The sequence below is a fragment of the Sturnus vulgaris genome, chromosome 10 (genome assembly GCF_052056855.1).
Source record: "Sturnus vulgaris isolate bStuVul1 chromosome 10, bStuVul1.hap1, whole genome shotgun sequence".
Classification (NCBI taxonomy): domain Eukaryota; kingdom Metazoa; phylum Chordata; class Aves; order Passeriformes; family Sturnidae; genus Sturnus; species Sturnus vulgaris.
The window spans coordinates 23,803,577-23,827,526 of NC_142252.1; the positions used below are offsets into that span (position 1 = coordinate 23,803,577).

At 42.4% G+C, this 23,950-nt stretch overlaps 1 protein-coding gene across 3 annotated transcripts in view; it reads right to left on the reverse strand.

The window, feature by feature from the left end:
* Positions 1-902: 902 nt before the first annotated feature.
* The window catches only part of SMC4 (structural maintenance of chromosomes 4), a 28,937-nt gene continuing 5,889 nt past the window's right edge, over positions 903-23,950 (reverse strand). For all 3 annotated transcript variants that reach the window (XM_014884543.2, XM_014884541.2, XM_014884542.2), the window contains exons 5-24: positions 23,513-23,689; positions 12,806-12,970; positions 11,660-11,787; positions 11,319-11,459; positions 10,483-10,633; positions 10,014-10,178; positions 9,095-9,328; positions 8,360-8,545; positions 7,633-7,794; positions 7,258-7,483; positions 7,084-7,163; positions 6,336-6,488; positions 6,111-6,237; positions 5,138-5,327; positions 4,473-4,617; positions 3,722-3,895; positions 3,129-3,311; positions 2,364-2,596; positions 1,729-1,912; positions 903-1,213 (exon numbers count right to left, since the gene is read on the reverse strand). In XM_014884543.2, the coding sequence (XP_014740029.2) occupies positions 1,025-1,213; positions 1,729-1,912; positions 2,364-2,596; positions 3,129-3,311; positions 3,722-3,895; positions 4,473-4,617; positions 5,138-5,327; positions 6,111-6,237; positions 6,336-6,488; positions 7,084-7,163; positions 7,258-7,483; positions 7,633-7,794; positions 8,360-8,545; positions 9,095-9,328; positions 10,014-10,178; positions 10,483-10,633; positions 11,319-11,459; positions 11,660-11,787; positions 12,806-12,970; positions 23,513-23,689 (3,393 nt within the window). In that variant the 3' untranslated portion in view covers positions 903-1,024. The remainder of the gene's footprint in view (positions 1,214-1,728; positions 1,913-2,363; positions 2,597-3,128; positions 3,312-3,721; positions 3,896-4,472; positions 4,618-5,137; positions 5,328-6,110; positions 6,238-6,335; positions 6,489-7,083; positions 7,164-7,257; positions 7,484-7,632; positions 7,795-8,359; positions 8,546-9,094; positions 9,329-10,013; positions 10,179-10,482; positions 10,634-11,318; positions 11,460-11,659; positions 11,788-12,805; positions 12,971-23,512; positions 23,690-23,950) is intronic.

Here is a 23,950-nt window from a genome sequence, read left to right on the forward strand (position 1 = left end):
TTCCTGGAGCAGCTGCAGGGGCTCAGCTGCGGCTCCAGGCTCTCAGGCAGAGCAGCTCCCAGAGCCCGAGGCCGTGCAGATGGAGCCGAGCACGGGGAAGGTGCTGCAGGACACGCCTAGAACTGAAATCGGGCAGCTCCACCAGAGCCCCAGAGCTACGCCTGGCTGGCAAAGGCCCAAGAGCCAACAGCAGCATCTGCACTCTGGGACGCTTCACCTGAACCTTCCCGTGCTCATCCTGGGCTTGCTGGTGTTATTTTGGCACAAGGAAATCTCAACTGGAGCCATCCCTGCTCCTCTGGAAATTCCTGCTGCGGATTTATGAGGATTCCTGCATCCCCCTGCAGGACAAAGCACGAGAGCTGTGCTGCACTTCTGCCCTGGCCCTGGAGTTGTGCAGGAGAATTCTCCTGACTGCTTGGGTTAGATTGGAAACCTTGTGCAGCAGTCCAGCATTATTTTTAATTTCTACTCAAAATCTAGACTGTTAAAGCTCTACACTTGTTCTGTTCCTGTATTCTTCTTTTTGTGCATTGCATGGATTTCCTCTGGACTAAAGTTCTGATCCACTTCAGGTGAGGAGAGGTGAGATTTGCTTTGATCCACAGCTGCAGAATTTGGCCTTTGACATCCTCCTGGAATTCTCTGCCAAAGATCAGGTGAATGGCTGAGCTTCCCCTCCTGGAATTCTTTGTAAATGATCAGGTGCCTTGCTGAGCTTCTCCTGTAATTCTTGGCAGTTTTGCATTTTAGTAAATTACATTGATTCCATAAATTGGTGTCTGTGTCTTTGGTGCTGCCCCTACCCCCTGGTAAACCCAGTGCACTCTTTATTTTCATCAATTTACATCTCCCTTTTCTCAATTTTTACATGACATTCAAAAAGTAGAATTTTTTGAGGCTGGGTTTATATTAATATAATATTTTACAAAATTTATTCAAAATTTACAAAACAAAGTCCACAATACAAAATGAGAGCAGATAAAAGTGAACAGCAGCCATGGGGCTGGAAGTTGCTTCCTCCCTATTTTTGGGCTGCACTGCACCCAGGGAGGGCAATTTCCTCCAGTCCTTTCACAGCCAGGATTTTGGGGTTGGTGGCCACACTTTTGGTGGTGTTCTGGGTTTTATAAATCCCAATTAATCTGTCTGCAATCTCAAACATGTTGTTCCTCAGGGAGATGATGATGAACTGGGCGTTTTTGGTTTGTTCCTGAAACAGAAGTGATTTGTGTTAGTGCCTAGCATTCCCAAAATTCCCTCTGTCCTGGTGTGGCACACAAAGCCAAGTTTAAAACTGCAGCTGCAGGCAGGGAACTTCCAAGTGTTTCCCTAATCTGAAGTAGCTGCTCCTAACCTTTGCCACCCGTTTTCAAAAACTCTGAATATTTAATGTTTAATTACCTGAACTGGAGCTGTGTAAGAGGTTTGCTTTGATTAAATATGGTGAGGGTAGAAGTTTTAAAGGTGTGAAAAAATTAATTAGTACTAATTAAGATACAGATCAAAGACACTGATGGGAATGCCATGGAAGTATAAATCCAAGGAAGCTTGGGAAATCACGAGGTTGGAGTAAGAACTGCAGTTGTGTATTCTGACAAGAGCTGATGCTTTTGGGAGGTGTCTGTGTGTCCCAGGAGCAGTGAAACTGCAGCATCCCAGAGCTGAAATCCACCTTGGATTGTCCCTTCTGGGGGAGGAGGGAACATGGCAGGAAGAGGAACTTACATAGATGTAAAATGCCACGATGGAGACGTTTTTGAAGTCGAGGGCAGCGTCGATCTCATCCATGAAATACAGGGGGGTGGGTTTGTAGTGGTGAAGGGCAAACACCAGGGCCAGGGAGCTCAGGGTCTTCTCTCCTCCTGACAGGTTGAAGATTTTCTTCCAGCTTTTCTTGGGAGGCCGGACACTGGAACAGAGCAAGAGCAAGAGCTGGGTCTGTGAGGAATTCTGATCTTTGCCTGAGCTCAGCCTGGGTAACACAGGGCTGTGCCTGCAGGAACTGCAGCACCTCACCCTCCTGCTCACTGCCTTTCCCAGCTCAACTCCCAATTCATGATGAATTTATCCTGGGAGCCTTTCTGACAGAACACTGCCATCGTTCCCTAGGCAGAATGAAGTGACCTGGGAATTAAGAAGTGCTGGGAAATGAGGTCAAAGCTTTCCAACTGCTTTAGTTCCTGATTTGTCCAGGAGAAAGAAATGAATCTCAGAGCTAGAAAGTTGTGGTTTCTGTCACTATTTGCCCACATTGAGCCTGTTTTGGTTCGCTGATGGTCAATGAACATTTACTTTAAAAACAGGTCGAAAAAAGGACTATGATGATTAAAAATTAATAGAATAGAAAGTATTTTGAAAACCTGAACATGATTCCCTCTGAGAAGGGATCCAGACTGTCCACAAGCTCCAGCTCAGCATCCCCTCCCAGCGTGAGCATCTGGTAGTTCTCCTTCAGCTTGTTGGTGATGACATTAAATCCTGCCATGAATTCATTCAGCCTCTGTTTCCTGAGCTCTTCAAAGGCCTCTCTGAATTTGTCCCTCTCGCTGGTGATGTTGTCCAGCTCTCCCACGTGCTGCAGGTACAGCTCTTCCTGCAGGGAAAAACAACCAAACCCAAGGGCACTCAGAGCAGCTGCCTCCTCAGTTTAGAGTTTAAACCACTTTTCCTACCATTTGAACATTCCTTTTCCCCAGCTTGGCTGAAACAAACCCCCTCCAGTTGTCTCTCTTTTCCTGTCTCTGCTGCTGGGGGAAAAAATAACCTGTGTAAAAATAAAAAATGTTTTATCTGTTGAATCGTTCAATATTACTGATGTGAAGAGGGAAAATCCCGGTATTGTGTGTCTGTCTTGGCTGTGAAGACTTGACTCTATTAAATAAACATTCCCAGGAGAATCATGGAATTATTTAGGTAGGAAAAGACTTCAAGATCACTCGGGAAGTTATCACCTGACACTGCTGGTGTGGCAAACAAAACAACTTTCACCTTGCCCAAGGCCGAGCTGGTAACAACAAGAACAGGCAAACTCCAGGATTTCAAAGGGAAGGAGGAGGAACAGGCCCCGTTTTCCTGGGGCTGGGCTCTTTCCCGCAGGGATTCCAGGATCCCTGGAGTTTTTTTACCTTCTTCTTGTACTCGGCGATGGCTCCCAGGTTGGGGCGGAGCTGGTGGCGCTCCGCCTCCAGCAGCGCGATTTTCTTGCTGAGCACATCGGGCTCCTGCAGCGCCTCCAGCTCCTCCTGGCTCAGCAGCCGCAGCTCCTCGGGGGCCTCGCCCTCGATGGCGTGCAGGGATAACTTGGAGAGCTGCAATGCAAAACACAGAGCGTGGAAAGCTTTAACTAACACGTTTATAAAATGAGCGTTTTCTAGGTTAGTACAGCTTCTAATCTCCAAACGCTCCAAGATTCTTCTCACAGGTAATTTTAAAATAGGATGTGAAAAAGAGAATAAATATCGTGTTCCTGCACATACAGCAGGAAGCTGTGATCTGAAGAGGAATTTTCTCCCAGCTCCTCTGTTTTCTAAGGGGGTGTTGATGAGTTCATCCTGTGAGATCCACAGAGGAGCTGTGGCTGCCCCTGGAAGTGCCCAAAGTCAGGGCTTGGAGCAACCTGGGATAGTGGAATGTGTCCCTGAGGGTGGATGTGGATGAGTTTTAAGGTCCCTCCCAACCCAAACCATTCCACAATTCCCTGATTGAAGTTTTTTCCTACCTCTTTTTGCCAGTATTTAACCTTTCCCTGGTGGGTGGAGATGTGGCTGTCGATTTGTTCCATTTTCAGCTTGATGCTCAGAGCTTCACTTTGAAGGGCATGTTCAGCATCCTGCATAGTTTTCATCTCCTGGAGTAATTTCTTCTGCTCCTCCTGCACTGCTGGCAAAGCTTCCTGAATAGAAAAATGGCAATTGTCCCCAAAAAGGGCATTAATCCATCACTTACAAAAATGTTCTCCATTTTTTGGGTGAAAAGTCTGTTTTCACTTAATTTACTCAGGGCTATTGTTGGAAACAAATAAATATTTTTGGATTTATAACTGATCCCTGAATTCTGGAATGACTGAGAAAATGTTTGTGTTTTCATTCCAGATCTGGATCAAACAGGTCCTACACTCATTTGTAGCTAATTAGAGAAAAAACATCAAATCTTAGATTTATTTGAAAGCATTTCAGCCATCCTGGTCTTCCCTTTCTCAATGAGGTAAGAAACTAAAATCCCACATAACTGCAAAAATTTTATGTTTAAGCAACTTTAAAACACAGCAATTTCTTTGGGGAGACCCGGTTTAAGTTTTTTTTCCTAAATTGGCTCAGGATAAATTTCTAGGTGAGTATAAAAAATAAAAATACACAATTTACACCACAGCCTGGTTGCTCTGCAGAGAGAATGGGACATCAGTGGGACACAGGGAGGATTTGACTCCTCTCCCTGATTTCCCTGGAGCCCAGAGTGCTCCCAGGACTCACCTCAGCCTGCCTGCACTCGTTCATCACCTCAGTGGCTTTGTCCTCCAGGGCTGTCAGCTCTGCTGTCAGTTTTTTCATCTCCTTCTCATTTTCTTCCATCTCCTTCTCCGTGCGTTGCAGAGCCTCCTCGGATTTCTTCAGGTTCCTGCTCAGGGACAGGGATCTTTGTGCACCTCACACGAGGCAAACAGCACAGGAAATAATCCAGGAGCACAGGAAATAATCCAGGAGCACAGGAAATAATTCACAGTGTCACTGACAACAAGGAGCAAGTGCTGGTTTAGGCACCAACTCCCTCCCTCCAGAAGGATCCAAGGAAAACAAAGTTGTCTTCCTCAGCAGCCAGACCTCACTAAGTGACTCCATTTGTTCTTTTAGAGTTTGGAATCTCTATGGATTGGTGAGATCCCATAAAAAACAGATCCATTTTATTTCCTGACAGATCTAATAAAAGCAGATGTGAACAGCCCCAGCACATCCAATCGAGTGCTATTTTGGACTTTATCTTGAATATTGCACTTTAGGCAATATCAGACAAACAATTCAGGCAAATACTAGAGAAATGCTGATTAAGGGTGACTTTTAAACAATTTGAAATGACAAACTTTGCCTTCCCTTTCCTTCCCTGAGCCCCCCTTAGCAGAGGCACGGAGTGAGTGCAGTACCTGTCTGCAGTCCTGGCTGCCACCTGAGCCTTGGTGATGGCTGAGGAGCATTCATCCATTTCCTTGTCAATCTTATCAATTTTGTCCTGCTGAGCCTTCAGTTTCTGGTTGTTGGTGTCCATGATGAGCTGGTGCAGGCGTTTCACCTCCTCCTCCATCTTGCCAGCCTTCTCAGCCACACGCTGGTAATCTGTGCAAGGGAAAGGGGACTGAGGGCCCTGGGCTGCTCATGGACAGCACCTTGGAAGGGATCAAGGGGTGGGAGGGACTGCAGATGGAAGCTCTGCTGTGTTTCATTGAGAAGTGCACATGATAAATGATGAGTTTAACTGTGACAAACATCAAAATGAACCCACTGCTTTCTGCTCTGCCAAAGCTCTCCTGCCATAAAAACCGCTCAGCTTAATGTACACAGAGTACTTAAATACATGAGGTGGTGCATTAGAAGTTGCATTTAATTAATGGGAAGATGCTCTAAAGTTCAATTTTAAGAACTGGTCACCAGCATTTCCCAGGAGCTGGTGTGACTGTGGAGTTCCTGCCCCTGCTGAACAGCATCACTGCACAAAAGGGATGTGGGAATACAAAAGAAAGGGATTTTTTTTATAGACTCATGGCAGAGCCTGCTTAGAGCCTGGCAAAAACCTTCACTTGATTTTTACATCATTACTCTTCATTAACACTTCTTACCCCTAATTAAACTAAGTTTCCCTATGGGTGTGTGATACAACCACAAAAATCTAAGCAAAGAAACAAAATACTGAACTTCACGTTTCCTTTAGCTTGACTGAAACATGAACTTGAGCAATTACAAAGAAAAGGGGTTTTACTTTCTGACCTCTAGAAACACCTCAGGACAGGAAGACCAAACCAAGACAAGGAACTGAAGCACAAAGCCAAACTCAATCCTTCTTCTTTTACTAAAAGAGATTACTACAACTTTTATCTCTAATCCCCTCCCCACAAAATGTACCTTTTTTATAACCACTAAGGACTTTTTCCAACTCCTTCTGCTTGGCTTTATCTGGAGTAGCAGCAGCGACGTTGGCTTCGAGTTCCTTGATTTGTTTTTTCAGATTAATTTCTTGTTCAGAAAAACCCTGCAGAGAACACAAAACTGGGCTGGAATTTTGTCCTTGAAAACTCCTGGCCACCAGCCAGGGCTGTGTGGGGCTGGGAAATGCTCAGAGATTCTCACCTGGATACTGGCTGTGTATTTCTCAGAGGTGTTCCTCATTTCCTGAATGTCCTGTTGCAGTTTCCTTATGGCTTCCTCAAGTTGGGATTTCTCCTCCTCACGCTGCACAGCTCTTTGGGAATCCCTCTGCAGCTGGGATTCCATCTTGCTGATCTACACAGAATGAGAGGATTATTTACTGGTGTCACCATGAGAAAACCAAGCCAGGGCTCATGCCTGTGCTCAACAGCTCTTAAAACACAGGAGAAAGTGCAGTAAAAGCTTCAGCTTGGGGAGGCTGAGTGCTGGGAACATCAGCTCTGCCACTGAGAAACAAGAGGAGCAGCTCCAGATTAAAACCCAAATGGAATTCAGAAGGAAAAGCAAATTGTATCCTGCTCTGCCAAAATGGTGTCTAAGCTATCAAAGGGAGCACTGTGAGACTGAATTCAATAATGGCTGTGAACAAAGACAGAATTCCAGAATCCCCGAGGCTGGAAAAGCCCTCCAGGACCACAGAGTCCAGCCTATGGTCACCACCTTGTCCCCAGCCCACAGCACTGAGTGCCACCTCCAGGGATGGGGACTCCAAACTCCCTGGGCAGCCCCTGCCAGTGACAACCCTTTAATCCCTTTGAAGCATTGTAACCTCTGCTAACACTGGGAATTTGGGCTTTGTAACCCTTTGTAATTATCTTCCATCCCAGATTCCTGCTCACTGCCCAAAGGAAGGAATTCTGCTGGAATTCCATTTCCATGATGTACTCACCTCTTCTTCTGAGATATCCATCACGACTGAGGAGCCCATTCTGCCCTTCATGACTTTTCCTCCCCCACCAGTCATGGTTCCTAAAGAAAAAGGGATGAAAAGAGGTCAAAGCTCTTGGCCTTCGATATCACCCACAGAGTGTTTCCAATGGAGGCACTGTTGGGGCTGCATTACCTGACACCTCGATGATTTGTCCCTGCAGGGTTACCACCCTCCACCTTTTCTCCTTTTGGAATGCTATCCTGGTGGCTTCTTCCAGGTTTTTGGCCACCAGAGTGTCCCTGAGAGCGAAGTAGAAGGCCAAGCGAACCTTGGGGTCCTGCACCTTCACCAGGTCAAAGAGCCGTGGGATATTCTCAGGAGTTGGGATTTTCTGCATTTTCTTTTCCCACACAGCCATCTACATCCACAAAGGAAATCAAGGAATCAATCTTTGGGATAAATGTTGAGGTCATTCTGTTATTCTATAGGATGTTAAGGCTTTAAAACAAATGTAATTAGACCGCAATTAACAGTGAAATGATTTGTTTTCCCAAGGGTGGGACTGACCTTGTCCAGGGCTATAAAGGTGGCAACTCCAATCCCTCCAGCCTTCAGGAAGTTCACACAGGCCTGGGCAGTGTCAATGGTGTCCACAACAATGTGATCCAGGGCTCCACAGGACGAGGAAATGGCCACGTCATACTTGTCATCGATGGCTCCCAGGTCTCCCTGAGGATGGAGGGACGAGGGGCAAACACTCATTACTTGGTACCTGAGCTGCTCCTTGAGTTCTGTCCCACTAAATCCATGAATGCACTTTTTAAAATATGGATAAACTGATTTTTCTGAAGCAGAGATAATTATCCTTGGACAAAAAGCTGCAGTATACAAAACCAGCGCTTTTACCATTACACTGACGTGCAACAGGAATGAAAAACTCAGCTCGGAATTTTCAGAAATTTAAACCAACGTTGCTTGGAAAGAAGTGAAAAATGTCTGATTTTACAGCAAGTCCACAAGATTCACAGCTCTGCTCTCCAAATTCCTGATACCATGGAAGTGAGGCATCCTTCCCCAAATTCCTGATACCAGGGAAGTGAGGCATCCCTCCCCAAATTCCTGATGCCAGGGAAGTGAGGCATCCCTCCCCAAATTCCTGATACCATGGAAGTGAGGCATCCTTCCCCAAATTCCTGATACCAGGGAAGTGAGGCATCCCACACTTGATCACAGGAACACCTCTCAGCTCCTCTGAAGTTCAACACTAACATTGTAACACCCTTCTAAAACTTACCAGCCTTCCATAGAGCCCAGGAATATTCCCACATTTCTTCTGCTGGAGCAGAGCCTCGAGCACTTTTCCTCGGCTGCGACTTTGTGCCAAAGAACTTTTGGCTTCTTCCACTTTTCGGCGCAGGTTTCTCATGAGATCCTTGGTCCCACATTCTTCCCTTTCCAACTTCTCCAGAGCTTTCTCTTTCTGGGGGGGTTCAAAGATATTGGCTCAGCCTCCCAAAATCTACTGGATTCAGGGAGTTTTCAATGCATGGCTCTCTTCTTTGGGAATGATTGAGGAGCAAGAAATGGAACTTAAAGAATGGTTTGGGTTGGGAGGGACATTAAAGCTCCCCCAGTGTCACCCCTGCCATGGCAGGGACAGCTCCCACTGTCCCAGGCTGCTCCAGTGTGACACTTCCAGGGATCCAGGGACAGCCACAGCTGCTCTGGACACCTGTGCCAGGGCCTCAGCCCTCTGAAGAAGGCTCAGGAATGCAGCCACATCTCAGTGTGAAATTAAATCTATCCCCTTGCAGAGATATGTAGGATTTAATTTAAATCAACACTGGCTTAACAAAGCAAGTTTGAAATCCAATATTTGCTCCACCAGCAAAGTGACTATTAAACAGCTTTTCAACGTTGTTTTAAAGGAGATGGGTCGTGGTTCATTTTCACCACGATTATTGCCACGGAGAAGAGTGGGCTTTGCTTTGTGTGTGACCCAAAATGAAATGGGAAAGTCAAGGCTCACCTCCCTGAGCTGCTGCTCAGCCTGGGGTAATTTCCCAGCAATGTCTTTGATGGAAGCTTTCCTTTCCTTCAGGGTGTTGGAGGTGCTGCCCAGGGCCTCCTGGGCCTGGCTGAGCTGAGCCACAGCAGAGTTGTACTTGCTCAGGTAGAGCTCCAGCTCTGCCTGTGCTATCTCCATGTTGGAGCGGGTCTCGGTCACCTCCCTGCTGAACTCCATCAGCTCCTTCTCCTTGCCCTGCAGGAAGAGGCAGGGACAGCTCAGCCCCACAGCTGGCCACAGGGCAACAGCAAATGGGATGGATGTGCTTTAACAGCCCTGGCAGCAGGAAACACTTCTGCTCCAGGGGACAAGCAGCATTTCTTCATTCATGAGTATTAATGGCTTTTCCTAATTATAAAGAACTTCAGGGAGTTATCACAGAGCATTTCCATACAAGCTTTGTGTTATTTTCTCAAAAGGTGGGAGGAGCTCTACACATTGAGCTAAATTACAGCTCAAATCCACATTATCAAGGCCAGAAAACAACCCTGCAAATTTCCAGGATAAATTTCCAGCTTCCAGGTACTGAACACCACCACCAAAATAACTAAATGTTAAAGTAGTTGTCCATTAATTCACAGAGTGGGGGAAATGCTGGGAACAGATCATTCCAGAATATATTTATTTAAGCAACACCATTGGCTTAAATGTTTTGGTGGCAGAAAATCAGAGTGTATTATTTATATTAAATCTATGAATGATCTGCTTGATGATGCTTGAGCATTGGAAAAGCAGCCAAGTGTTTGGCTGTAATTATTAATTTAAGATTAATTTCCCACCGAATTGTCAAAAAATGCATTTTCCAAGTGCCTGGTGCTGATTTCCTTTAGAAGAGTGAAGTTACAGCAGGTGGATAATTCCAATTCCTGCATGTCCAAACCTCTTTTTCCTTCTGAATTCCCTTGGTCTCCTCCTGCAGGCTGGCCAGGACCTGCCTGAGCTTGGCCTCCTCCTTGTCCTTGGCCTTTGCCAGCAGTTCCCTCTTGGCTGTGGCCTCCTCGATGGCTTTGGTGCTCGTGGAGGGGACGTTCTTCAGCTCCTCCACCTGCAGCAGGAAAGGATTTGGAGCCTCCTGTGGCCCTGGGACAGGAATTCCTGAACCCCCCCCCCCCCCCCTTCTCCCTCTCAATGCCCGAGTGGATAACACAGATCCATTCATTAACTCCATTCATTAATTCCATTCATTAACTCCATTCCTGCAGTGATCAGCAAACACAACCTCGGGCTGATTTAATGATTAAAAATATCTGATTAAAACTATTCCAACCCCATTTTCCACTTTCTTTGTGCCCTTCCCATTTTCTCCCACAATGAACTGCTCTTTTCCAAGCCAATCCATCTCTCTTTACCTTTTCCTTGTCCTTTTGAAGCTGCTTCTCCAGTTTTTTAGCTTTGCTCTTGGCATGTTTGAGATTCTCCCTCACTTTCACATCCTGCAAATCCAACTGAGTGAATTTTTCTTTATTTTCCTCTATGAATTTCGTAATTTTATTGAATTTCCTGAAGGGGAAAAAGAAAAAAAAAAAAAAAAGAATGATTTCATACAGTATAAAAATAAGGCTTGGTTTAATAAGTCAACATGAAGAATTTAAACTATTACTCAGGTTTTGTGATTAACAACATCCAATATTGACTATATTCCCAGCATTTCCCTGAGAAAATGATATTCCAACTACCCAAGCAATATTAAACATATTTTCAGAAATATTCATTTTTTTCTTGACAGAACTGATAATTCCCATCTCTCCCCAGTAATTCCCTGAGATTGAGCAGGTCAATATTGCAGCTGGATTGGGGATCAGCACCCAGGTAAAGCAATTTTAAGAAACACAATTTTTGCATAAATGATTCATGAACAAACCAGAGAAAAATTCCCCAATCCATGTCCCTAAGCATTAGGGTTGTAAATCTAAAAAGCATTTACTAGTTGGTTTTTTTTGTACAATCAATATAAAGAAATATTTAAAAACCATTCCAAAGATCAGACATTTCCTTATTGTAATTGTGAATCTTACCCAAAACCAAATCAAACCAATATGAATTTGCTTTAATTTATTTTTGTGCATTTATTTAGATGTTTCTTTGTGTATTTAGATGTACCAGAAGTGACTCTGCTCATCAGATAATTTAATTTTTTGGTGGGAAACATGTAAAACATGGTATTACACATCCCTAAAGTACTCACTTCTCAAGATCTTTCAAAGCTTTATTCTTGGTTTTTGTTTCCTCTGCAAGTTTACTGCTTTTCTCATTAACATTTTTAGTTTCTTCATTAATTTTGTCCTTCTGCACTTCCAGGTCATTTATTCGTTTCTTTAGGTCATGGCTAGGAAAATAAAACAATAAATCCTCACTTTTCTCCATCTTCACAATGAATCTCTAGTTCCATTTCTCAGTGTTAACAACAGGATTATGTAAAGTATCAAAAAATAACAATCATTTGGAGTTAGAAATAGAAAATATTTCTAATTAGAGATACTGAAGCAATTAGAGCCATATTAGAACCAAAGCCTGAGAATTACTTACATGTAATACTGACAGATTTTATTCTTTTCCTTAAATATTTGATTTTCCAAGCAAAGGAACTCAATGGCTTTATTCTTGTCCTCTTCCAAGGCATCTTTTTCTTTCTCCACCATTTTAACTCGATTTAACTGGAGGAAACAGAAGGGCAGAGCTGAGGCAGGGCCAGCACTACAGGAGGAAACCACGAGGAGAAAACTCCAAACCCTTTGTAACACACAAATCCTCTGGAAAAATGGCATCAGGAATTACCTCTGCAAGGCAATTTTATGGTCATTTATCTCAGCCTTCTCACTGATTCATTTTAAATTGAATTCCTACAACTCCAGGTGCTGGTTACCTTTAAAACAAGTCTGCCACAGGATTTACCACGGACACATGGCTGTCCCTCCCTGAGAGCTGGCTCTGCAGCCACCATGTCCCAATGTCCCCAATATCCCAAATCCCCCCAGTGTCCCCAATCCCCCCAATATCCCCAGTTCCCCCAATCCCCCCAATGTCCCAAATCCCTCCACTGTCCCCAATGTCCCCAGTTCCCCCAATCCCCTCAATGTCCCCAATATTCCCAGTTCCCCCAATCCCCCACTGTCCTCAATGTCCCTAGTTCCTCCAATCCCCCTAATGTCCCCACTGTCCTCAATGTCCCTAGTTCCTCCAATCCCCCCAATGTCCCCAATCCCCCACTGTCCTCAATGTCCCTAGTTCCTCCAATCCCCCCAATGTCCCCAATCCCTCACTGTCCTCAATGTCCCTAGTTCCTCCAATCCCCCCAATGTCCCCAATCCCCCACTGTCCTCAATGTCCCTAGCTCCCCCAATCCCCCCCAACGTCCCCAATGTCCTCAAGGTCCCAAATCCTCCCAGTGTCCCCCAATGCCCCAAATCCCCCAATTTCCCTGATGTCCCCAATGTCCCAAATCCCCCCACTGTCCCCAATGTCCCCAATCCCCCCAATATCCAATCAAAACGAACTTTGTTTTTCAGATCTTTTTCAGCGCTTTCAGCACTCGGCACACCAACAAAACATTCCAAAAGCAGGCTGGGCAGCAGTGCTGGTGCAGCTGGAATTCTGCCCAGGGCTGGCATTAGTTTGGGGTTAGTTTGGGGTCAGTTTGGGGTTAATTGGGGAGCCCCAGGAGGTGCAGCTCACCTTCTCCCCCCTGTGCTCGTTGAGCAGCTCCACTCTGCGGCACAGGGTCTGGATGGGCTCCTTGAGGCGCGCGGATCCGATCAGATCCTCCAGGTATTCCAACATCCCCTCGTCGTGCTCAGTCTGCCCCTTGGGCTTCATCATGGCAATCTGCTCCACCTCCCCCTTGGGAAAGAAAAGTTGGGTGGTTCTGTTCTTAATAGGTTTGGGTTTTGGGTTTTTTTTTTTTCTGGGATGGGGGAAAAGTATTCTGGAAAAAAAAATCTATGGTGCGAGTATGAGATGTTGTATAAAAAAATAAAATAAGGCAGCAATCAAAATGATTCAAACTGGAATATCACAGAATCATTAAGGGAGGAAAAGATCTTCAAGATCAAGTGCAACCTTCACATTTATTTGGGAAAACAAAAGACCAGAATGAAATTTCCTCTCCCAGGTGATGTGGAGCCACACCCCTCAGGTCTGACCATTCCTTCACTCTCTAAAGATTCAAAATGTGTTTCCCCAACCTAAAAAAAGAAGAAGAGAATAAAGCAGGCCCTTGGCAATAGAGTTTAATCAGGACTGATGTCCCTGAAGGGTCTCTTTAGAAACCAAGTCCATAAAATCCTGGCTGATGGGTGACCTGGAATTGTAATTCACTTTATTGAGGCTTCCTTGGTGGAGAAGAAAAGGATCCTTTAGGTGTGAATGAGGGCTCCTCTGTGTGATTTCCCTTCATGTACTGCATTAATTGAAAGCGATTTAGGTGGTATTAAAAATAATCTTAATTTTCAAAAATAAGATTTAGAAAGGATTAAACAGAGCCAGTGACAAGGACAGTTTGTGTTACTGCAGGTGTGACAATACAAAAAAACCCAACCCAACCCTTATTTTGATTTCTTGCACATCTCAAAAAGCAAACCAAGCAATTTGTGAATAAGTGCTGCTGGATTCTATAAAACCCCAATTACCCATTTGCTCCCTTGCCCCAGAAGTGTGGGTTCTGTCCCCAGAAATGCCTGTTCAGCTCTTGGGGAGGAAACTGTGCAAGCTGCTCAGTGATTCTGGGATTGTCAGAAATCTTTTCTCCTCCCTGCATGAAAGCATTTCCTCTGTTTACATCCACGAGAAAACAATGACAGGAAAGATTTAACTCCATCACGACTCAGAGCTTTCTACACTGGGTTTACAGCCTTTGTGTTCAGTGCTGAAAATCACAAACCCACCCTGGGTTTAACAGGGAAAAATGGCTATTATGGACAAGCAAGGAATTAATATAATTTTTATTATTTGGCTAAAGATAATTAATCACATCTAAGAAAGATGATGATGCAGTTGTAAGGTTTCTCTGTAGCTTACTAATGTGAATTCTTTAATTATTTTCTTATTGAGGGTAAAAGTAAATATATTTGTAATTATTGATTCAATAATAAGAGTATTATTATTTAATATTTATACTGTTTATTAAGTTAATATATAAAGAAATCTGATTAGTTCAGCTCAGATTCAAGATACAAAAATGCTTCCAGAAAAAACTTAAAAGAAATGTTTCCAGGCAAAAAAAAAAAATTAAAGGTTTCCTTTAATTGATAAAGGAGAGTGAAAAGGTTCTACCTGCTCTTCTTGACAATGATTAACAGAGCTACCAGATTTTACAACTGCTAAAACTCAGTTTTGGTGCTTCCTAATTAATTACCAGTGCTGATTACTTGATGCACTATTTGAATCACGAATTTAAAAGCCCCAAAGCTCCTTGCTCTTTATGAATGTTGAAATGCCCCGAGGTTGTGAAAGTGAAACCAAGGCGGGGCAGGCCGACATTTATTGAGCAAGGAGGGGAAGGAAAGAGCTCGGGCAGCTCCTCAGAGCTTGGCACCCCCAGCTTTGCCAAGGCTGCCACCAGAAACTCTGGAATTTTGCAATTCCTTCCCTCGGTTGTGTTCCTGTGGCTCAGGGATTCAGGACAGGGAGCAATGTGTAAAATAAAAAAGGAAATGCAGGCTCTGCTCAGACAAACAAAATGGATGTCAACAGCCAGGCATGGCGATGCCAACAAAGAACCAAACGGGCACACAAGGGAAGAAAGAAATTCCTGGAAAAAAGCAGCCTTGGATCTGTCCAGGGTGACTGAGCTGTGACCTTCCAGTGCCTGAAGGAGCTGCAGGAAACATGGAGAGATGTTTACAGGGGCTGGAGGGACAGCACACAGGGAATGAATGGCTTTAAGAGCAGGATGGTGGATTTAGATGGGATTTTGGGAAGGCATTTCCTCCCTGGCAGGGTGGTGAGCCCTGGCACAGGGTGCCCAGAGCAGCTGTGGCTGCCCCTGCAGCCCTGGCAGTGCCCAGAGCCAGGAGTGGGGCTTGGAGCAGCCTGGGATAGTGAAGGGGTCCCTGCCCTGGCTGGGTGGGATTGAATCCCAAACCCTGCTGGGATTTCTCGTTTCCATAACCCACCAAGGCCTTGGGGAACGTTCTACCCTCAGTGCCAGAGCTCGGAATGGAATTACAAAGCCAACAGCAGCCTCTGCAGCGTGGGGAACCTCCCACATCCACGTGGATGCACTGGGATGCAGATACAGAGCTGGAGGTGGCAGCTCTGTACCATGCCCACACATCCCAGCAGCAGTTCCCACAGAATTCCTCAGGGATTTTATCAGGGAACTGGGAATCCTACACCACCCTCATCTGGGGAAACATCTCCAGCCATCGGCTGAGCACTGGGGCAAATCAGGACAAAGCTGGCTGTAAAATAAGGGAAAAGCCCCTCTCAGCTGGAAATGGCTCCTCTGGGGAAAAGCTTGAGGAATCAATTCCTGCAGTTTGGAACCTGTGTTTTTGTACAGCTGAGATCTTTTAAGATACTTCCTCAATTTAAGAATTTAATTTTCTATTGTGCCTAAGTAAAGAGGAAAAGTTGAAAAGTAATTTCAGGACTGGCAAACAGCAGCAGCATATTCCAGCAACGATCTAAAATTCTGAATTTGCCCACAACCACTGTTTTCTCTAAAAGCAAGAAAAACACCTCTAACCTGAGTTTATCCAATATTTTCTGGCACACATGGATTGGAATTTTAAACAAGGTTATCTAACTGCCTGATAAAGGGAAGGTTTGACCTATTCATGAGGTTTTTCCCTGTAACTGTGGTCTAGAAACAAGATCCTGCAGAGGGAAATCCCATTTGCTGCACTGCGTTCCTCCTTCCCTCTGGGACTGGGTGTTGTGGAGGGTGAATGGCACAAAGTGCTGATCCCAGCAGGGACAGGATCCGGCCCCACTGGTGTAACTGGGATTGTGGGGCACTGGGATATTGCTGAACTGGAATGAGACACATTTAGGATCCAGTCACCACATTCCATCCTAAAATTCTGCTGTGGGACAGACAGGCACGGCAAAAAGCCTCTGGAATTGAAAAATTACTGACAGCAGCCTGAGAGCTCTTCATGATGAACAAACAACACTTGGGGGGCTGCAAGGGACCTTAAGGGACAATTCCAGGGATCCAGGGGCTCTGGGAATTCTATCCCAGGCAAGAATTACTTCCCAAAATCTCATCCATCCCTGCCCTGAGGCAGGATGAATTGTTCCTGGAAAACCTAGGAAGGTGTTTGTTTTTACTGAATGTTGCTTCCTCTGTGAATCCCTGAATATTTGGGATAAAGTTTTGGGAAGGCAGCACCTGGAAAACCCCGAGTTTTGTCTGAGATGTCACTGCAGCAATCCCGGAGTTCTTTGTCAACGTGCCACGGAATAATTATGGCACAAAAGGAAATAAAACCAGTTTTGTGGGATTTTGGATTCTCAGTTTCTGCTGTTTTAAAGCTCAGCTTTAAAAAATTGACAATCTCAGAATTCAGTAGCTGGGAATGCACTGTGCCCTGGGCAGGAGATCAGGGAAATTTAGGTGGTTTTTGAGGGGAATTTTGTGGTGCAATTGTGGTGATTTAGGTTTGGGTTTTTTTTTTTTTTTTTAAGGGAAGCTTTCTATCACTACTCAGAGAAATTTGACCTCTAACTGAAGTGAAAGTCGCAGTTGTGCTCAGGAGAAATGGCTTTAGAGAAAATATTTCCCTGGAAAATGCAACATTGTGGATCAGGAAAACCTTCCCTGGTCGGGGACAGGTGAAAATATAGAAATTTGGTTCAAAATCCTACTAAAACCATCAGAAAATTTAATGTATGACAACTGTGACTATGATAGTTGGTATTTTTAAAGCACATTTAATATTTTTAAGCCAATTTTTAAAAATTCAGAACAGTATTTTAGTAGCTTCACTGTAGCAGCAGTATAATATTATAAGAGAAAAGCTTTTAAGGTTTTTAAAATCCCCATTAAAAATTTTTTCTTATTGAGACCCAAATCTTTGAGTCTCAAACTTTACTGTAAGCACCTGCTCCAGCACAATTCCAATTATCCTGTAACTTAATATTTAATAATACTTTAATATTGTAACTTCTCTGCTTCCTAAACTGAGTGATTACATTAATTAGTTTGCAATTTTATGGCATTACATCAATGAAATGGAATTAATATCTGGATGCAATGATCAGGACATAATTGAATTTATCAAGCATCACAAGATTAAGGGATATTTGTGATTAAACAGAACTATAAATGCATGGGTAATTAAAATTTAATATAAGTAGTGCTTGCAGTTTTAACAACCACCTTAACTATATTTGTCCAAATGTGAAAAACCCATCTTAATTCAAATTACACCCCAATTTCAATTACTTTCTTCACTTTTTTATCATTTTTGAGACAGAAGTGACCCAGCACAGGACAAACTCCTCTTAATAAAACCCAAGCTATATTTTAATCTATTTTCCAATAAAACCCAAGCTATATTTTTCTCTCTTTTCCAGAGCACAGCAATGTTTTAATTCTCTCAAACACTGAAGCAAATGGAAATAAAGAGATTTTTTCTACAGGAGCTAAAACTCCTCAGCATCACGAGGAGCAGAGTGACACAGGGACACTGGATTTGCTCCAAGGAAAATCACATTAAAGCATCTGGAATGTTTATTATAAAGCTTTTTTTTTTTTTTTTTTTAGATATTTCTAAGAGAAAATTCCTGCTTTTCCTTTGTTTTTTTTTTTACCCCACTCCTGCACAGGGATTTACAAAATTCATTCAGCTCCAATCCCACCTGGCTGACACAACCTGGAACTGCAAAAAGGAAAAGTCAAGAAGGAGGAAAATTTAGAGGAAAAACATCCTGGCTGTTGAGGAATTTTATTTTCTCACTACTTTTTTATTTCCTGGCTGGTTTGTGCCATCAATTTCTTGATAACAAAGCACCAAAAGTGCATTTTTTTTTTCTGCAAAAAAGCATCAAAATGGGACAAATGTTTCCCTTTTGCTGTCTGCAGCTTCCATTGATTTCACCCTCTCTCCCAGATTTCAATGTTTGAATTTTTCTGTTATGTGCTCACATTTCACTTGGCTTTGGGGTTTTTTTGGTAGCTTCTCATTTTTAAGCAAGAGTACACTAAAGAATGGCAAAAAAATAATTCCTATATTTCTGTATCTTCAGTTTATTTATTTATTTGATCCCATCTCACAAAGCTTTGCCCACGAATTCCAATTCTGCATCCACAGAATTTGGAATTTGTATGGAGAGAGCCAATATTCCCATAAACTCATCATTCTCCTGCTGTAACACAGCTCTGAGAAATTACAACAGATTGTTTTGGGATTTTTTTTTCCTGTAATTCCAAGTTATTGTTGTTATTATTTAATGTTTGCAGTCCTATCTCATTTTTAACTTTCAATTTTACCACATGGTGAATAGACAGAAGGGGGGGAAAAAAAAAAAAAAAAGCACCAAAAACTCTTCCTTTCCAGGAAAATCCAGTAGGAAATCAAATCAAATCAAAAATAAATGTATAAAAATCTACAATGTCACCACTGGCCAGAGATGAGGAAAAATCTCACATTGAGCCTTGATACAACATTCAGTTGGTAGCACAGAACTACAATTCTGCATTCTGCAATGGAGTTTTAAGGACACTCCTGTGTTTAATGAAAGAGCACAAAGTAAAAGCAAATCCAGAGTCACTCTGGATTTTAAGTCAGGAATTGGCAAACCCAACCTGCAATGTTGGATTTGTTATTGGTGTGTTCTAAAGAAATTATTCAATTATCACTCTTTTTCTCTTCCCATTTTTTCCATGTTTTTCTGCAGAATTTCTTACAGGAACAACCCTCTCTTCACCCCCAATGCTGGCAGCACAGATTTTTAATAATTTAATTTTTTAGAATCTCATTTATAACCTCAGCTCCAAAGTCCCATCAGGAGCACAGACCTCAACAATTGGGAATTTCTGGTTTATCTCAAAAGGAGAAGAAAAATCTCTCCTTCATTTCCTCCCCACTCCCCTGGAAGTGACTCCCACATTGTTTGCACACAGGAGCAGGTAAAAAACCTGACAGAATTTCCTTCCTGGCAACCTCATCTTGCCACAGGATAAAACTGAGCTCCAATCACTTCCAAAATACACCAAATAAAAATCCCTGCAGCTGTTGAGATTACAGGAGAATATTTGAATTCATTCTATCAAATATATTTCAAGTGAAATATCACTGTAATTAGGACAAAACTGACTTCAAGCAGCTCTAATTTGTTTCTAAGATTCTAAAAATAAATGAATATCAATTTAGAAGTTTGCTGCCACGAATGCAGAATGAATTTTACAATATTTCTGTTCAAAAGGGGCTGCCTGGGGGGTTTTTACCTGGCCAAGCTCCACTTGTGGATTTTTTTCCACCCTTTTTTTTTTTTTTTTTTGGTGACTCTTCTTCTCACTTTGTCCATCCCAGAGGTGGCCACAGATCCCCAAAGATTTTCCCCCCCACCCTGCACTTCCAAACCTGTCATTCCTGCAGTGCTCCCATTTTCTTTCATCCTTCCTTAGAGGAAAGCAGGCAGCAGGAAGAGCTTGAGGTTTTTTTTCTTTTTTTTTTTTTTTAACCTTTCAGGAGTCACAAATACTTACTCTGAATTTGTCAGCCTGGCCACAGCAGGTTTTCAGTCAAAGTTAAATTATTTTATTTGTTTTTTTTTTTTTTTTACACCTCTCCAAGCTCCTGGAAGGTGTGGAAGACACAAAAAGCAGCAGCAAGGTGCCAGATTTTCCCCCAAACTCTTTTTTTTTTTTTTTTTTTTTTTTTAAGTGACAAGATGCACTTTTTCCTGTTGCAGTTCCAGGCTGTGGCAAGCTTATTGAAAATGTAACATATTATTAGAATTATTATTTGAACTTACCACAAATACAAAATAATTGCCTATTGCTGAAGTATTAAAAGTGCAATTTATTAAAACCAGGCACTGTGGAGTGCTGGAGTTTAGGATCCCAGAAGTGACAAACTCCTCCTGTTCTGTGCTGGCAGCATCCCCTTGGAACCAGAAGACTTTTAAAAAATCAGATTTATTTCAATTTGCAAGCTCAGGCACAGAATTTGTAATTTTTTTTTTTTACAACTACTCAATTACTCTCACATTTTCTGTTTTCCCACAGGTGGGTTTTTTTTTTTTTTTTTTTGTGATGTTATTCACACAAGTCAGCAGCAGTTTGATTTGAATATTTTCAGTTTGGCATCAGCAGAAATAACTAGATCAAAACTCAGCTTTAAATTTTACCCTAAAAAGAACCAAAAATCAGCAGAAAACCAGTGCAAAATAAAGGGTGAAGGGGGAGAAAAGGAAGCAAAAACACTGAAGCAGTCTTCTAAAAAGCCAATATTTTCCATTGAGTAATAGTAATTATGTGAGCAAGATAAAAATCAAAGCTCTGAAGGTGTTGTTACTACATGTAGGACATGTTCTCCTACAATATTTTCTTTAATACTGACAGCAAATGTTGTGTCACACACCCAAACCAGCATTTGATAATCCTTAATTAATATTTTCCCCCAAAATCTCGAGTACAAATGAAATATTTTCATTACACCCTACTGATATAATCAAAAAAAAAAAATCAGAGCTGCATAACTTATTTTAAATGAGAAATATTTGGTTAAACTTAGTTTAATTAAACTCTTAGTTTTGCTGTTAAAAAAAAATGAGTAAAAGCCAAATAAATTTGTTACTTATCCCTTCAATTTTAAATAATTTGGAAAATATTGGAAGAGGGGGTGTAAAAAGCAATCCTTGTGGTAATAATCTACAGCCTTAGATGGTTTTATTTCCTCCTAACTATAAATTTTAGGATTTGGGGGTTGAAGTTGTGCTGTCATTCTGTGGAAAATATTGCTACATTTCCCAAGTGGAAATAGTGAATTTTGGACAGTCAAGATCAGTGGATTTAACTTAAAAAAAGGAAAAGAGAAAGGCCCTGCCCTCAGTGAGAAAGATTAAAAAAAAAGAAAAAAAAAAAAAAAAGCAGAAAATCTCAGTGCAGTTTCTGAGAGAAAGCCTGGTGGGATGAAATAGAAAAATGATGGTGAGAAAACTCTGGTTTATGGTTAAGAATTTGCTCTACTTCCCCTTATTTCCCCTTTTTAGGGTAGAAAGGCTGAAATTTCAGCTTTTAGGAAAAAAAAAAAAAAAAAGGGGTGTTCCCCCTCATTGAAACAATTTGTGGGGAGAAGAAAATAAATCTCATTTGGGAAGGAAAATCTAAAATAAATTAAGATATCAATCTTCTTGTCCAAATGTTCTCTAAGTCTGAGCTCTGACTATCTCTGCCCCAACATTCCCACCCTGCTTCATCTTTTACTTTACATTTCTCCCTTCTGGAAATTTTGGCAAAATGAGATTTCAGAACTGTATTTTTAAAAAAAAAAAAAAAAAAAAAAGAGATGTATTTACTCCAAGTTGTTTTCCTGGAGGTGTTTCTTGCTCTATCTTGAAGCAGAAAATCCAGGAATAAAGTGTTGGGAGGAAATAATTAATTACATGGAGATTTGCAAACAGATATCCTCTTTTTGTGGGTGTAGCTGTAAAAAAAGGACTGCACAGAAAGCCTGGAGGAAGTGAAGCAAGCACAGCCACCCAGCAACAAGTTTTTTAAATATTTTGGGTTTTTTAGAGGGGAACTGGAAGCTCCTTGGACAGAACTAGGCCTAAAATAAACTCTATTAAAACATTTCAGACCTTGGGAAGCTCCCACTGATCACTCATTTCTAGGCCAGAGTAGATTTGGGACTTATTAGTAATTACAGGCAATGGCAGAAATAGTTATTTAATGAAATTGATATTTAAATACTTGTAGCTCAATTTACATTTTAACTGGCTAGCACAAAGCTAAATTCTCCTTATGTAAAAATTCGAAAAGAAATTCATATTGCTCCCTTCAGCCTGACTTTAAAACAGCAAACACATGCAAGCAAGCCTGAGAATCTGAAGGTCAAACATGAATATAAATGATCTTATAGTGACAAATTGTGATTATTTTTACAGCATGGGATGTAAACTGTAATTTCTGGAGCTGGTAAACAAGTGGAAACAACAAACACAATTCAGGGGACTTTTCTTGCACTTCTTTTCTGTACAGTTCATTTTCCCACACTCATTTCTCAGTAAAACCATGCCTCTGTGAGAGCTGCAGACAGCAGCAGATTCAACAATTCAAATATTAATTAATATTGATGGAGTTCAGATAAAAGCACCCTCAGTTGCTGAGTCTCTGCCACGCTGAAGCAGCACAAGAATATTGGGGTTGAAGGATTCTTTTACACTCCAATATTTACGTGCTGCTAGGGCGGAACGAGCACAATTCCCTCCTGGAAAAAGAGATCAGGACAGCACAATTCCCTCCTGGAAAAAGAGATCAGGACAGCACAATTCCCTCCTGGAAAAAGGGATCAGGACAGCACAATTCCCTCCTGGAAAAAGAGATCAGGAAAACACAATTCCCTCCTGGAAAAAGGAATATCAGGATCCCCAACTCCTGCAGGCAGGAGCACAATTCCTTCCTGGAAAAAGAGATATCAGGATAACACAATTCCCTCCTGGAAAAAAGGGACAGCAGGATTACAATTCCTTCCCTGAAAAAGGAATATCAGGATCCCCAGCTCCTGCAGGCAGAACACAATTCCCTCCTGGAAAAAAAGGGAAAGCAGGAATACAATTCCTTCCTGGAAAAAGAGATATCAGGATAACACAATTTCCTCCTGGAAAAAGGGACAGCAGGATCCTGCAGTAAGGAACACAATTCTCTCCTGGAAATAGAGATATGAGGATAACACAATTCCCTCCAGGAAAAAAAGACACAAGATCCTGCAATCAGGAATACAGTTCCCTCCTGGAAAAAAAGGACATCAGGAATATAATTCCTTCCTGGAAAAAGGAGTATCAGGATCCCCAACTCCTGCAGGCATGAGCACAATTCCCTCCTAGAAAAAGGGATATCAGGATTCTGCAATCAGGAACAGAATTCCCTCCTGGAAAAAAGGGGAACATGAGGATATAACACAATTCCCTCCTGGAAAAAAGGGGGACCATGAGGATATAACACAATTCCCTCCTGGAAAAAGGGGAAACATGAGGATAAAACACAATTCCCTCCTGGAAAAAAGGGGGACCATGAGGATCCCCAACTGTTTCTGGGCCTTCAATTCCTACAGCAGCAAATAATGATTCGCACCTTGAGCAGAGCATGCAAACCATGATGTGCTGCTACAGCACTTCAAGGCCTCCAAGGCAACATTTCAAACCTGCACTTTTTTTAGAGTTTTAAGTGGAAATACAACTTTGCAATCGGTTTATTGACACACCAACCTGTAAAATTAAGAACCTGTTATGATCCAGATCAATGCCATGGCTTCGGAGGAGCATCCCAACATCTCTGAAAGTCTTTTTCTTGCCGTTGATGTAGTAGGTGGAGGAATTGTCTCTATAGGCAGTTCTGGAGACACAGAATTTGCTGTCAGGAATGACTTCATAATCATCTCCTTCCTGCTTTGAGGAAACACAAAGCCAGAGAAACAATTACTGTAGCTGTGGATTTACCTCCTATTTCACAATTAAGTAGATAAGTTTCATCATGTTTTTATCATGGGCTCTGAGCTGTAGAAGTGGGAGCTGTCTTAAAACTTCATCTCTCAAAAAAAAAAAAAAAAAAACAAACAAAGAGAAAAAACCAAAAAGTCCCCAGGATTGTGTTGACCTGATGCCTTTCCCAGCTCTAAGAGCAGCTGCTGCTTTGGGAAGTGCTGC